General features: G+C 40.3%; 1 protein-coding gene across 2 annotated transcripts in view; it reads right to left on the bottom strand.

Moving 5' to 3' along the window:
* Positions 1–15,014, bottom strand: part of ide (insulin-degrading enzyme) — a 35,793-nt gene extending 20,779 nt beyond the window's left edge. For both annotated transcript variants that reach the window (XM_035992125.1, XM_031296872.2), the window contains exons 1-13: positions 14,774–15,014; positions 13,532–13,716; positions 12,320–12,527; positions 10,035–10,204; positions 8,447–8,569; positions 5,707–5,819; positions 4,824–4,986; positions 4,528–4,620; positions 4,259–4,350; positions 3,496–3,576; positions 2,916–3,019; positions 302–404; positions 69–191 (exon numbers count right to left, since the gene is read on the bottom strand). In XM_035992125.1, the coding sequence (XP_035848018.1) occupies positions 69–191; positions 302–404; positions 2,916–3,019; positions 3,496–3,576; positions 4,259–4,350; positions 4,528–4,620; positions 4,824–4,986; positions 5,707–5,819; positions 8,447–8,569; positions 10,035–10,204; positions 12,320–12,527; positions 13,532–13,716; positions 14,774–14,859 (1,644 nt within the window). In that variant the 5' untranslated portion in view covers positions 14,860–15,014. The remainder of the gene's footprint in view (positions 1–68; positions 192–301; positions 405–2,915; positions 3,020–3,495; positions 3,577–4,258; positions 4,351–4,527; positions 4,621–4,823; positions 4,987–5,706; positions 5,820–8,446; positions 8,570–10,034; positions 10,205–12,319; positions 12,528–13,531; positions 13,717–14,773) is intronic.
* Between the last annotated feature and the right edge of the window lie 1,240 nt (positions 15,015–16,254).

The raw sequence follows: 16,254 nt of genomic DNA, 5'->3' as shown, positions 1-16,254 counted from the left end.
GGGTAATTACCAGCGGGTAATTACTTACTTTTCTGTACTTTGATAGAGTTGTGCAGCAAAACACTTGCCTTGATTAAAGCGGGGACTGATGGAGAGTCTTTCTCAAGAGGGTAGATCTCAAAGTTGGTAGGGATGAACTCGTTTCTCATCGGCAATTTGAACTTGCCGTTGAGGTCTGCACTTGCCCATTTCTGAAACACAGGCATAAAATAAGCAAACAGTGTCTTACACTCATTACACGGCAGAAAAAAAGACTCCAGTATTGTGAACTAATTAGAGCACTATGACTGCAAGGATTCACCTCGAGAGACTCTTCAGAGATGGCCTCCTGTTTGTACTGCGTGCCATACCACTCTTCTGTCTTGTTGGTTTGCCCCTCAAATGACCTTGACACCACTGCAACTCTGGAAAAGGAAAGAGTAAACCAGGTCACGTGAAATGGATACAAAGAGCTCTCTGCCAGAGCTGATGAGATAGTCTATTTGTAAGCACTGCACAAGATGAGATGCGAGTGCTTTTTGCATTTGGATAATGTCTGAGATAGTGGAGATCCATTGACACATTGTCTGCCTTTAACTGATGAGCTATGTTTAGAATTCCTATACACACTGTGCTGCATTTGTTTCACTGGTACCTAAACATTTATTTATACAATCACAAAGTGGCAGTAGCTTCCAACAACTAAGACTCAACATGAAAACAAGTAGTGTATCAGTAATAAGTGTGAATATAGTTTCTAGTAGGGGTGTGACGAGACACTCCGCTCATGAGACGAGATGAGATTGGGTTCACGAGATCGAGACGAGATTTTAACACTATTTTAAAGAAAACTTCAATTAGCACTATAACTGGAAAAATAGTTTTTACTCAGAGAAGCAAAGTTACAACATAACCAAGCATTTCATTGCAGCAATAAACAAGTAGGCTGCTCTTTTTAGGACCATTTTAAAACGAGGGAGAAGTCAGCGCCACACATAACTGCATGCTGCAGTCCGTGCGTATGTTGCGCAGCGAGAGAGAGAGAGAGCGGCCGTACCCTCCAACGTTCGAACGCTGGGCTTTACTGGCAACTTTGTACTATTGCAACTCCGCTACCGCTCTGCAAAAGTGAACTCAGAGTCAACTTTGGCGAACGGGCAGGGGATCTTCTATGCTAATTTAGAGGTCCAAGCCAGACTCTTCTTCAAAGCCAGATGTATAAGACCCACCAGGTCAGACTCCGTCTACCGGCGGCTGCTCTGCTCTTGTGAACGATACCTCGACGAGAAGTCTCGGCACATTCTAATCTCGCAAGACCTCGAGATCTCGTCACACCTCTAGTTTCTAGCATTTGAATTATGCAACCTGACTTGCTATAACTTCACTTACGGCTGCTACACATAAGGAAACACTCATAATATTGCTGGCAAAACATCAAGGTTAAATAGCCACTTTAGTAAGAGGAAGAGACTGGCATGCAAACTGTCAGGGTCAGCCAATGAGGGCATGCAATCTCCTCCATGGTAAGCATTAAGGAATGGACAAATTACAAGTTTGCACTTTGCTTGAAAGAGAAGTAGCATCCCATACAATGCATTAGAGTTAAGGCTACAATAGGGGCTGCAAAAGAGAAAATAGTAGGGACGTCCCGATCTGGTTTTTTTGCCCTCGAGTCCGAGGCATTTGATTTTGAGTATCTACCGATACCGAGTCCCGATCCGATACTTCTATAATAATTCAACTTCATAATACCTCCAGACCGCAGACATACTCGCGCTTTCCGCTTCAAGCTGCTTCCGTGTTCTACTAACCAATAGCGTCTCTGCAACAAAGTGATGTCATGCCGCACACGTTGCTGTTTCTGTGTGGAGTCAAAAGGGTCTAACTCTGGGCCACCGCATAACTATAGATGTGTTAAAAAAATAATGAGAAAATATATATCCGAGTCCTGATCGGGAGGTAACGTCCGATTCCGATTGAGTCTGAAACCACGTGATCGGGCCCGATTTCCGATCATCCCTAGAAAATAGTGCTATTCCCACTATATGACTCTTATTTGGTATGGTCGCTGACTTAAATTCACAACACCCGTGTGACAAAATGTATTCCAAATTTTTTTTTTTTTTTTTTAAAAACAGTTTTAAAGGGTCATTCCAAAAAAATGGCTGAACCTCTTCTTCAGCATCTCCACAAAAGACAGAATGCAGGACCAACTGTATGGTTTACTGTCATCATCTTAGCTCATCACTTGGTGTTTAGGTCGAAAACAGTTAATTGTGGCTGCCAACAACTAGGTTTATCAACATACAGTATAAAGTTATCTACCTGTGCTTTAACTCAAAATACTATTTGGTAGAGACCAATATCTCTTAATAACACAGGCATGTAGAACAAGTTTGCTAGAAACGATTTTATATTGGCCAAATTGTTCATGTAAAATCCTATGAGGATACCAGCATTTCCAATTGAGAAAGCATAAACTTGATAATGTATTCCTGAGCACACATATCCATCTTCTGATACAACTAACTGACCCTTTGAGGCTACAGACATAATCAAATCTGTGAAGTTGTCTGGCATCCCTTTTCAAGGAGCTTTTGAAGAGCCATTTCATCCAAATATCAAAGAAGACCAACAGCACTCTGTCACAGCAGGCAGACCAATTTTTATCCTCTATTATTATTATTATTATTATTATCCTCGAATTATGTATCGCAGATACCAGTTATAAAAGATAGAGCAGACTTTCTGGGCTATTTCTTTGGTGTTGCGCACAAATACACACAGTATTACCAGTATATAAGGCTTGCAACAAGTGTATTTGTCAAAGTGAAATCAATAAGGAAATTGCTATGTTTTTGTACACAATATAGGTAACACATAACATGGTATCAGCCTTTCTGTACATGACCAGAGACTAATGTTCTCACACTGACCTAACATGCTCTGGTCTCAGCTTATCCAGCACCATCTCGATCAGATCGGGCCTGAAGTCCTCCAACAGGTACTCTGCTGCGAGAATCTCTTCAAGAGGGTAGTACTGAAACACACAGAGCAGACAGCTGTTAGTCTCGTACTGCTTGAGGTGGGACAATTAACTGTAAAACATTTGTGGAAAGGGCTAAAATAGTAATAAGTCTTCAACTGCCACTGCAGTAGACTGACAGTAAAAAAGCCTATTTTGTTAAAGCTCTTTTCTTGGGGATGGTGACTTTTTATTTTTATTATTTGCACTGCCAAAACCTAGCAAGAAGACACACAAGAAAAATTCTGTAATTATTGCAGCAGTGATGATTAAGTACTTAAGTCAATGAGCCTTGCTGAGACAGTCATACAGGAAAGGTAGGAAATATAAAAAGCCTAGCTTAACTCGGACTGTGCCTCTGCAAAATCTAAATTCTCTCTATACAGAGTCAACAGCAGGACCAGGCAGCCCGATGACGACAGCAGGTACAGACGCAAGAGCTGCATTGTGTCTCCCTGGAAACAATCTTTGCAGATATAGAGGGGACCTACGTGTACAAGACCAGCCACTTTGGAAGTGTAGCCACGGGGTCGCTCCTTGTCCTTGAACCTGAAGGCCACTTTGTTTAAATCCTACAGAGAGAGACAGAGATGTAATGGGTAAATCCACAGCACATACAACAGACATTTAGAGCCAGATTCTGAGCCTCCAAGCTTTAAACAGTGGATAGACATAATCAAGGAGATCTTTACAATGGAAAGGATAACTTTTTTCTCTAAGATCTAGAAGAGCAATCTTCCTCAGAAAATGGGAGAAATTGACTCTTTATATCAGAAGAAATGGATGCTGCTTCACTGTTAAAGTCTGTGGACATTAAAAAGGACATTTAACACACGGAATCATGTAAAATTAACTGTAGTACCCCCACACAGTGTTCTTTGTGTTTGTTATTTTCTGTAAACATGTACAAATACTTTAAATAGAGTTAAAAAAAAAAAAAAGTAAGATTTTTTTTAGATTCTAAAAAACAGGAACTTAATCTCCATGTTATTCTAATCCTTTAGGAAAGACAATTTTAGTAAAAACAGACTTTCACAGTGTAGCATAGAAAAGGAATACTATCAAGTTCCATTTGACATGGCTACGTTTAAGCAGACAAGATGGTGAAAATAGCTGGCAGGTTTGAATCCATCAGTCTCTGCTATCAAAGCCGGTGCTGCTCTTTTAGTTTCTCCGCTAACCAGAAATAAGTAGGTCAAGTTTGTCCTGCCCCTCTGTCTGAAATGTTGTCGCTGAACAGACAACATTAATTACCTTGCACTCCTCAAACACCCACTCCTGTGGTCCCTCAGTACGCAGTTTCTGGATGTACTGGAACATGTGGAAGATGATGTCCTCAACGTGCACTGCAGTGACACATAACATATATATATAAAAACATAACTCAATGAACAGTATCTACATTTCATTTAATCGCGCATATACAAATCTGACCACAACAGGGATAATCACAACCACATGCAAAGCACATCAGCATATGGTAAATGAGCTACGGTTAACGTAGAGTCGGCTGTACTACTTACAGAGGCCCTCCTCAGTCAAGTCCACATTGATGATAAAGAACATGAATCCTCTGGCTCCTTCTTTCTGCCCTCCCACAAGTGTGTTCACCCAGCCTTCAAAATAATAATCATGGTCATTTTCTGTTAAACGTAACATAAGAATGGAAATTGAACATCTTAATAGAGTTTAATAGAAAAATCAAATCAGAAAATATTACATATTCAGCATTTTGTTCTTAATTTTTAATATCTGTATATGGTCATTATTTAAAAAAATAAAAAACAATATTTTAAATTCAACAACCTTTATGTCCTACCTTTAGATTTGAGCTCAGATAACAAACTTCCAGGTCCTTCATGACCAATCAGATGTCCCAGATAATGTCCTGGGTTAGATTTGTAGTACTTCTGTAGGTCCGGGATGGGGAAAGTCACATACAGGTTCCTGATGTCTTTAATAGGCACCACTTTGTAGAATTGCTGCGACAGAAAACAAAGAACAGAAAAAAAAACGTGTTGTGACTCATTCATCAGTGTTTTTTTTTTTTTTTTTTTTTTTTTTTTTAAATAAGATTTTTTTGGGGCTTTTCCGCCTTTAATTTTTGACAGGACAGCTAGGTGAGGAAGGGGAGAGAGAGGGGGAAGACATGCAGGAAATTTGTCACAGGTCGGATTTCGAACCCTGGACCTCTGCGTCGAGGCATAAACTTCTCAGTATATGTGTGCCTGCTCTACCACTGAGCCAACCCGGCCACTAGAAACCATATTTTGACGAGTGATGACAGGAAAATGTTTTCATGATGTAGTGCCTGAATACATTTTCCCACTGTCTTATTTATTTATTTATTTATTTATTTATTTATTTATTTATTTATTTATTTATTTATATATATATATATATATATATATATATATATATATATATATATATATATATATATATATATATATATATATATATATATATATGTAGAGAGAGAGAGAGAGAGAGAGAGAGAGAGAGAGAGAGAGAGAGAGAGAGAGAGAGAGAGAGAGAGAGAGAGAGAGAGAGAGAGAGAACAGCCAGTTATCATGATGAAGTAACTGGATAACAAAACCTAATAAATACTATCTCATTCAATACTGTCTATGGCCCTACATTACAGTAAAGAGTGTAGTGTTAAGTGTGAGAAACATTAGCAAGGTAAGTAATAGACTCACTTTGAGGTGTTCTTCCTGGAAGGGGTGCTCAGGGAATTCTGGGATAGGTACGTTCTTGTTCTCCACTTCTCCAAATAGCTTAACCACCATGGAGGTCAACTCATCTAATGATTCTGTACGTAAAGAGGAAAAAAGCTCAGATTTACGTTAAAGTTAATAGACAACAAGTAGCTCATATGAATGCAAAGAAGACCCAATGAAACATTTCAGCAGTATGTAGCTCTTGACACTCATTCAGTGAAACATACTTTAGATCAACTATAATACTTTGACCATCAATAAAGTATTTCCAGAATGCACAAAACTGTTCCACTCCAATGATATTTCTGACCAATAAATGCACAATAAAGCTCACTAGACATTCAGATGTTGAGTAACAAAGAGCCACTTGGAGCCATTAATCATGCTTGGATGTTCTTCTAAGCACTTCTGTCTCTTACAATTCAGATGAGAAAGCTTTGCAAATGATAATGAACACGAGTGACACTTCTTTTAATAAGAGACAGCTCTTCATTTAAAAACAGAAAGAATGAGCACTGTATACAAGGGGGTTGAGCAAATCATTAACTTGAAAATAAAATAGGTGGTATGCGGAGGAACTCCTAAATCCGACTAATACGCTAATCTATGGTAGAGGCAGAGCTGGAGGATGATGGGGGATTGTCGTCAATTTCCCTGGTGGAAGTTGCTGAGGTAGTTAAACAACTCCACAGTGGCAAAGCCCCAGGGATTGATGAGATCCGTCCAGAAATGCTTAAAGCTCTGGGTGTGGAGGGGTTGTCTTGGTTGACACGCCTCTTCAACATTGCGTGGAAGTCGGGGACGGTGCCTAAGGAGTGGCAGACCGGGGTGGTGGTTCCCCTTTTCAAAAAGGGGGACCAGAGAGTGTGTGCCAATTACAGGGGTATCACACTTCTCAGCCTCCCCGGTAAAGTCTACTCCAAGGTGCTGGAAAGGAGGGTTCGGTCGATAGTCGAACCTCAGGTTGAAGAGGAACAATGCGGATTCCGTCCTGGTCGTGGAACAACGGACCAGATCTTTACTCTCGCAAGGATCCTGGAGGGAGCCTGGGAGTATGCCCAACTGGTCTACATGTGCTTTGTGGATCTGGAGAAGGCGTATGACCGGGTCCCCCGGGAGACACTGTGGGAGGTGCTGCGGGAGTATGGGGTGAGGGGGTCCCTTCTCAGGGCCATCCAATCTCTGTACGACCAAAGCGAGAGCTGTGTCCGGGTTCTCGGCAGTAAGTCGGACTCGTTTCAGGTGAGAGTTGGCCTCCGCCAGGGCTGCGCTTTGTCACCAATCCTGTTTGTAGTATTTATGGACAGGATATCGAGGCGTAGTCGGGGTGGAGAGGGGTTGCAGTTTGGTGAGCTGGGGATCTCATCGCTGCTTTTTGCAGATGATGTGGTCCTGATGGCATCGTCGGCCTGTGACCTTCAGCACTCACTGGATCGGTTCGCAGCCGAGTGTGAAGCGGCTGGGATGAGGATCAGCACCTCTAAATCTGAGGCCATGGTTCTCAGCAGGAAACCGATGGAGTGCCTTCTCCAGGTAGGGAATGAGTCTTTACCCCAAGTGAAGGAGTTCAAGTACCTGGTCAGTTTTCGTTCCTACCCTCACCTATGGTCATGAAGGCTGGGTCATGACCGAAAGAACGAGATCCAGGGTACAAGCGGCCGAAATGGGTTTCCTCAGGAGGGTGGCTGGCGTCTCCCTTAGAGATAGGGTGAGAAGCTCAGTCATCCGTGAGGAGCTCGGAGTAGAGCCGCTGCTCCTTCGCGTCGAAAGGAGCCAGTTGAGGTGGTTCGGGCATCTGGTAAGGATGCCCCCTGGGCGCCTCCCTAGGGAGGTTTTCCAGGCACGTCCAGCTGGGAGGAGGCCTCGGGGAAGACCCAGGACTAGGTGGAGGGATTATATCTCCAACCTGGCCTGGGAACGCCTCGGGATCCCCCAGTCGGAGCTGGTTAATGTGGCTCGGGAAAGGGAAGTTTGGGGTCCCCTGCTGGAGCTGCTACCCCCGCGACCCGTTACCGGATAAGCGGAAGAAGATGGATGGATGGATGGTATGCGGCATCCTAACATCGATGCATTATTAACAATCATTCTGAGAGGTAATTATTGCTATGACCATTAAAAAAAAAAAAAAAAAATGTAAGCCCATCTTTGAGAAGCCCACGTTGGCTTTTATTTTCAACTCTGCAATATCATGTAGTTTGAGAAATTAGTTTCTGTCCTTCCAACACAAAGACTGTACCACAAAGGAAGCAGAGGTTTTTAAAAGTGTCTCGTAATTACAGAAGATTACAAAGGCCGAAACTAGTAAAAGGCCAACGAGGGGGATATTTTTACAAAGTAAACAAACCTCCACGCAAAGCTAAAGACAATACAAACATGCAAAAGAAGAGGAAGTGCTGTAGGGCATACTGTAAATGGACTAACCTTTAACAAATACTACAACCTAAAATTTGTTTTTGGCAATTATACCGAGGCAAAGTATCACAATTGATTTTACAAGGATATTTTGTATTTCTGTATATTAACTTGAAAATCAAACTAATTATGGTTTATATTTAAATTTTGAAATAGTATGGTTTAGGCCATCTACACAAAGTCATACATGACTTTCTACTTTGTTGTCCTGTGTAACCGACAGTACAAGGGGTTGACAAGACGCACGAGTGCTGTTCAGGCAGAGTGCAACATTTAAACAGGACGTTTGTGAGAGGTCAACTCTTACCTCTCCCTAACACACACAGTCCCATGAGGTTGGAGGAGTAATATGTAGAATGAAACTTCAGGAGCTCCTGACGGATGTCAATCCCACCTTGAGACGGCCGGGTCTCAAGGGTCAATTTGTTACCTAGAATGATTGAATGAACAGTGAAAATGTGTTTTTCAAAATCATGCCACGACTTCTCCATGACAAAAGTACAATTGTAATGATCAAGCTTTGCTAGTTCTACACTACGTCAAATCATTCAGGTTCATTTTCACTCTCCAACTGCAATTATCAATTTAGTTTGAATAACCAGATCCACAAATATGAGCAGTGTATTGACATGAGACCTGGCATCATGGGATCATCAATGGAGAGATAATGATCACTGTATTCTAAATAGAGGAACATCATTCATCATTGTTCCACCCTGTGCAAAGGATGCAGACACAGATAAACGTCAGCAAGGTCTTCTTGAGAACTGCATTTAAATATTCAGGGCACTAAAACATAAAACTTTGTGAGTGATTCAATCAGATAACATGAATTGGTTTATGATGACATGTCAGGTACATGGACAAGCTGCTTGCCTGCTATCTGAAATGAACCGTATTTCAAGTTTTTTGAGACAGGAGACAGAAAAACAAAGCAACAATCTTGAGAAGATTATGTTTGTCTGCTAAGACGGCATGACTTTCAGGCCTGTCTGATCCTCTTTTATTCTTAACTGGGAGTAAAAGATTATATAATTCAAGACTGCCATCAGCTGGCTATTCTTAGCTTGGAGCTGCTTCCAAGTCCACATCACTCTGATCTGGAAATTCACTGGCCCAGAGAGTAAACTCTCTTTTATGCTATGAGAACAGTTAAATGTCAACTGAGTGAATCTTAATGGTTATCAGGAGGCATACAAGTGTTAAAGATGTCACAGACCAAAGCTGTAGCATGTGAATAAAATGGTGGCTTGAATTGTATTTATTGCTATAGAACACCATCATGTCATTTTGTTTAGCAAACACTACTAAAGTGAGGTACTTATGTTGCCAAATATCTAACGGTAAAAAAGTGAGATTACCAGCTTTTTCAGTTTTCAGAAGAAGAGCTAAAACAGAGCGTATATTCAGACAGAGTGTGAATACAGGTATATTCAGACAGACAGTATGAGAAAAATAATGTGTTTTTATGAACATGAAACCATGTTCTAGTAGAAACCCCAAAAACTAGCGTAATATGGGACCTTTAATAGTGTAATCTCTGTGGGGCATGATAGTTCTTTAAACACTGCATAGGTGGTGTAATATGAACACTATATATTTAAATATTGCAAAACAAAATCTAACTTCTTTTTTTACATTATTATGTTAATAGGCGAGTGGACAGGACCAAAATATGCGTAATCAGATCATCTAGCCAATACATGGTATTTTTGTTTAAACATCCAATGTTTTTAACACAAACTATTCCAGTTGTGTTCAGTGTATGCCGACACAGACAGATGTGATAGACCTGATAACCTTACATATCATGGAGGCAGACAGCAATAAGCAGAAAGTCAGAATAAAATATATGATCATGTGCAGGTGAAGTGGTAACTCTCAAGATTTTCTACCTGTTCCAAATTTACTGAAGGGGTGGTCAGGGTTGCCAGTGGCCTTCTCTAACTGGAACAGCCTCCAGGCGTCATTCATCAGGTTCTTCTCATGCTCAGAGTCCACAGCATTCACCTCCCGGTCCTTACAGCTCTCATCAAACAGTGGGCACAGGAAGAATTGGGCAAACCTACAGAGGTCGCAAAATGACAGTAAAGGAAACATTAAGCAGTAGAGTTCAGTATTAGTATCAGTTTAGTATTAATGAACTTTCAAGCTGATAATATTACTTAAGGCTGTATAAACTTGAAATAAACATTTAATATTTGCTCGTTTAACAGTAGCCTAAAGCTGTTCTGGATTAAATGAAGACTGTTTTTAGTGTGTAGGACCATTTGTGGACACAGAAAAAAGACATGAAGCAGGATATAATGAAAGGCCATTTGCATTAGTACAAAGTGAGAGCAACTGCCAAGCAAATGAGGAGAGACACGCACACGCTAAATTTGAATGTTTTTAAAGCTACGCCCCAGGGCAGCTTTTGCTGTAGATTTGAAGGTTTATGCAACAGATTTATGCAAATCATGTCATCTGACAAACATGTACCTTTGTCACAACAGCTAATTGTTCAAATCAATAAAAAGCTCTTGCAAAACCATCACAGCATGACCCTTGGTACTAAAATGTGTTTTTTAGTATGAGGTTCTTGTGGCTGTTAATTTTAGTAACATGAAGCCTCCAAAATGTTTTTGTCCACCACAAAATAGTGAGTCTAGAACAAATAATCTTGCTTTTAATGTGTTAATGGCCAAATAAGAATATAAATACAGTCATTCTGATTAGTATAGCAAGGGTATGGTTATAATAATGGGGCCAGCTAATGACACATATGATCCTTTCAGACACAATGCTACATCATCAATATTTCAACATACTCTTCTGCACTGTCCTTTCCTACCACTACGGTCCAGATGGCCTTCACAATTCACTGGCGCAGGTGAAAAATTAGCCTAGCACACACAAACAGGTGCTTGCTAGTCTATCATTCATTTATAAGTAGGTAAGCTTATCCCAATAGGTTAGATTCTGACACCGCCCGATGGTCCTCTGCAAACCACCACAGCTGGCACGAGAGCAAGGACCTTGCAAGGCTGAGGACATCAGTCTTACCCTGACGTCTCTCGCCTGAGTGGGGGGTAGGAACTATGCGGATGGTTACAAGAGAGCACAATGCAGCTGGGTCTGGTAACCAAAGATGGACAGAAAACGACCTGGCAGCTCACTTGGGTTAACACCAGGACTCCCAAGGGAAACACTGTATACTGATAAATTAACAAGCACTTAGGCACAGAGATGACATCTATATTTATTGTACAAAAGGAATAAGTAGCCTAAAAGGAAAAAAAGGACTTGCAACTTTTAACTGATGTATGAAATGTGGGGACAAATTATTAAAGACTAGTCAAACTAATTTGACCACAAGTTGCTGCTTGCACCCCATTTCAATAACTGCGATTTGGCTTTACCTTTCCTAGTTGTTCTTCTTCCTTTTAGCGAGTCTACTGTAACATCTGGCCAGGACTACAGATGAAAACTTTTGGCAAATTCTGGCATATTTACAGCAATGTTCATAAATATGTACTGTTGCTGTCAAATAAATAAATAAAATAAAACGACATTTGCAGAGACCAAGTGTGATACAAGGATGCCAAAGTCAACACAGTTAAATACAGCTGAGCACACCTAAAAAACAAAACAAAAAAAAACCTTAATACAGGACAAGCCTAAGATGCACAAGGGCGCTTTCACACCTACTGTATAGTTTGGTTGACTCAGTGCGATTCGGGGTTGAAGTTACAACATTGTTGCATTTTTCATTTGGTTCGGTTTGCTTTCACACTGCACTTTGGCAAACGCACCAAACACTGTAAACACATGTCACGCGATCGAAACGGTCCCTTGTTTATTGGACAAAATATCCGAAACTCACCGACACTTCTGTTCACAGAAATAATGGCGCAAGAGGGAGATGATGATGATGTCACACAGACGACCAGCGACGTGTGCTCAGAACAGCTCATGGATCTGAAAGTTATCGTCCCTTAAATCATGTAGGCCTGCAAGTCCGTAAATTCTGCGCAAGATGGAAACTGCAGGCTAGAAAATGCATTCTCTTGGTTCACTTCTTGTATTTGGGTCGGATTGCGTTCTGGTTCGTTTTAACGGACCAAACGAGGTAGGTGTGAAAGCAACCTAATGTGAGACAAGTTACTTTTTGTACATGGCAAAATGAACAAGAAAGTACCTATCTAGTGCTCCTTCCAAGTGCTCATGGGACACGTCAAAGTAATAGTTGGTATGCTCTCCACTGGTAAAGGCGTTGGAGCTGCCTGCATGCTCGCTGAGGAATTGGCTGTACTCATTCTCCTTGGGGTACTTCTTTGTTCCCAGGAACAGCATGTGCTCACAGAAGTGTGCCAGGCCCGATATGTTCCCTGGGTCCGATAATGAACCTGTGAATTCAAGAAGATTGGCCACAGAAAATCAGTTGATCAAGCTGTAGCTCGCAGCAGGTGGACAACTTTGCACGGCAGTAAGCATGATCCACGTACAGTGAAGGCAATACGTTTGTTACCTTATTTGACAGAAATCTATGCATTTTCATGTTATTTCTGACAATTTGATAAACAAAACGTATATTATGCTTGAGTAAATAAAACCCCAATTAACAAAACTGTTTTAAAAAAAAAAGTAATACTAATATGTAAATAAATCACCAAATAATCAATTGCTATTTTTATTCTCAATACTTGTCATTTTTTTGTGCTGGTGATTTTCCTTTGGGGCTGGCTAAAACCTCTTAAGGGGGCACCAACAATTCCTCTATGCAGGAAAAACCCTGCATTGTTATCTTGGCAATTACTTTAATTAACACATAGAAACAGTATGTTAATAATATGACCCAAAGAATTAAGAGCAATCTTGCTCATTGTAACATTTTACTTCACTACCACTGCAACTCTGCTGGGGTGTATAAAGCATATCATAATTCCCTCCTCCTGTAGTAAATGCAATATACTACTGCTGAGTCAGAGAGGACATATAGATGGAAGTCACAAAATTGTGCACATATCCACACATATATTTTTTTCTGGGCAGCTGTCTTATATGTAAATGAGACACCAGGTAGGCAGACAATATTGTGTTTTAAGGTTTATTCATGGCTACATGAATACTAGATAACGAGATTAATAAAAAAAAATGCTTACCCTAAGCATAGCAAAAACAGTATGGCCAGCATTGAGGTTGTGCGTGTAACTATGGCAATCTGCAAAGTACACAATTTGATCCCATGCAGTTTACTAAAACATGGACTACTTCCCTAGCCTACAGGGCAAATATATAGTTACATTTTGTGCATATCTTTACCCTACTGCTTTCCAAAGGGTCCCTGTAAGGAAAGCCAAATGAAAACACATGACTACCTGGCAAGGCAAAAGTGATGAAAGCCCTTTACCTATTTGAACATCCAACGCAGCTGAAGATTTGTCTGTTGTTGGGTCACTGATGAGCATGGCCTTCAGGCCATTGGTAAACTCCAAACCCCTGTAAACCCGTTTGTCCTCGGGAGAGCGAATTATGTCACTAACCACCCTCTTCACAGCCTGGTCAGTCATTCTGAGTGGCAAGGATGACACCAGCCTGCAGTGGAGGGAATTAAATGTACAGTCAAAGTTTAGTCAAGTTAGCCAAGCAGTCTGTCCTGCCATGTTTATATTCTGATCTGATCTGACATGATGGTCTTGGGAGATTTTAGTACTGAGGGCGACTCCTTTTTTTTGGTAAGACAGAATGCTTAAGGGACAAGAATCATATGACATTCTGTGTGTGACAAAACACTCTGTATATTATACACGTACTAAATTCAGCCACAACTCACGAAACAACCCTCACTGATGTGACATTCGGGGGTTTAACAGATGTTCGGTCAATTAGACATTCACTTCAGACTCTACTAATGTTACAGCAATTAAATGCACCTGGTCACATCACTAGGAAAGCGGCTGCTGTTGGCAAACTATGGTTTATGTAGACCACCTTTATAGGATTATGACAATTAATCAGTTAACTCACACGGCGTGGTTATGAACAGGTCTGAAATACAACCCTTTTACGAACTTGGACAAATAGTTTGTATAACGTCCCTTTGCTACAACGTACTGCTTGTATATGTACAGTCAGCTAGCGAGACCTAAAAGTTAGTAATAACGTATTCCTAAAAAATAACAATGTACTGTTAGGAAGTTGACTGAAAACACGAATACATCTGCTTCGCCCAGAACACGACAGGGATTAACGTTAGCTAGCTAGCTAGCTAGCTACATAAAATAATCCCCCCTCCACAGAAGGAAAACTAGCGTTAGCTTGCTACATTAGCACTATAAACTCCAGAGAAGTGACCAAAAGTGGCAGTCGACTTCGTTTTTCTAAGTATGTGGTTAACGTTTACTTTAATTCCCTGTGGTTGTAAAATATATTAGAATTGCTCAATCATACAGAAGCTCCGCACACAAACTGTTTTAGCTACCACCCTAAGTAGCAACAAAGCTAACAGTTTCAATCTAGCCAGGGATTTTAATTTAGGGTCAACAAACCGGCTTTAGTGTGGTAACGTTAGCTAACGTTAGCCTACCGCTTGGTGTGAAATAACTCAATCATTTTTAACAAAAAGTTACGACATTTGCCTGACAAAACTTACCTAAAATCTTGGTTAAGGCAGAAATCGTTGCCTGCTGACTGGATATATCTCGTAAACTGGGCCGTTCGGTTAATGCACTTTAACATACTTTGCGCCCATGAAAAACAAACCTTGGCTTTTACAGCGCCATATTTGAATAGGCAAAAGCAATCGAGCACAGAACAGGGCGTACTTTAACATGGCATGTTATCAATTCTGCAGTGAATTCACCGACTGATACATGTGATAACGATAACGACAATGACTATTAATTAGATAGTCAAAGTTAAAATGACTGGAACCGGGGAAAATGTCTAGCATATTTATGAAATTATGTTGTGTCATTGGTTCTGGTATCGATTATGTAGCCTGCGTGTGGATTTCCGTTTACGTTCAGCGTATCAAAAAATGGTTTTCCAGTTTTTGGTTTTTGCCCTACGCATTCTAGTTACTGTGGGGAATTAACGCAATTGATGCAAAATTGTCAAATAAATATGCCATACAATATTAAGCAGTTACTGATGTATTGAAGTAAGACATGCTTCTTTTGTTATTCTGCACCCAATAACATGATTGTTGGAGTTGGAGAGGCTGAATAATATTGTTGTGATTTATATCATATATATTTATTTATCATATATATATATATATATATATATATATATATATATATATATATATATATAAATGATAAATAAATATATATGATATAAATCACAACAATATTATATATATATATATATATTTCTTGTCACATTGCATATTCTAAAAATATGCAGGATGAACATGGCAATACAACGAGATGGCCTATGTAAAGAAAAAAATAGAGATATAAACTTTTTTCTGCACACGCGCTCTATGAATTTGGGTGCGTGTATAACGTGCATATACAGTCTATGGTTTATATACTGTCTATGGTTATGAGTTGGGTTATGTAGCACTGACATTGCTGTCATCAGACAGCCGCTAGATGGCGACAGATTCCTTTACTTGTTCAATGACAGTCACTAGACCCGTCTGTCACTTGATTCATTAGGGGAGGAGTTGCACTTGTCTTCTCGTTACTTTACAGTTGGAAAATAACTGCTGTAATGATCATTGTCTTACTTGTTACTAATAGGCCTAATGTCAAGACACAGGTTATAATTCTATGAGCTTTTGACAACCTAGCAGCACGATTTAAGGACTTTTGGACTTTTTAATGTAGCCTAGCCTATATGTCTACTTTTGCACCTGCAGGCTTTCTGAGACATAGGTGTAAACTAATTTTATTCCACCAAAATGAGTTGGCCAAAGTACAAGGAGTCTGAGTCTCTGGTTCAGGCCTTTTCAGGTCACCAGAGAGAGTTGTCAGATGCTGCTGGAGAATTATCTGTCGCTAGTGTTTGCTTTAAAAAGGGAACTTACAGCATTTCGAGAGTGACATTCATGGGACTCACTCTGCTCCTCCTCTTTGTTTTTTTTTTTTGAAGATTATGTTTTTGGGCTTTTCCGCCTTTAAT

The sequence above is a fragment of the Sander lucioperca genome, chromosome 15 (genome assembly GCF_008315115.2).
Source record: "Sander lucioperca isolate FBNREF2018 chromosome 15, SLUC_FBN_1.2, whole genome shotgun sequence".
In the NCBI taxonomy this organism is placed as follows: Eukaryota; Metazoa; Chordata; class Actinopteri; order Perciformes; family Percidae; genus Sander; species Sander lucioperca.
The sequence above is the reverse complement of the archived record's forward strand: the minus strand, read 5'-3'. Positions and strand labels throughout refer to the sequence as shown.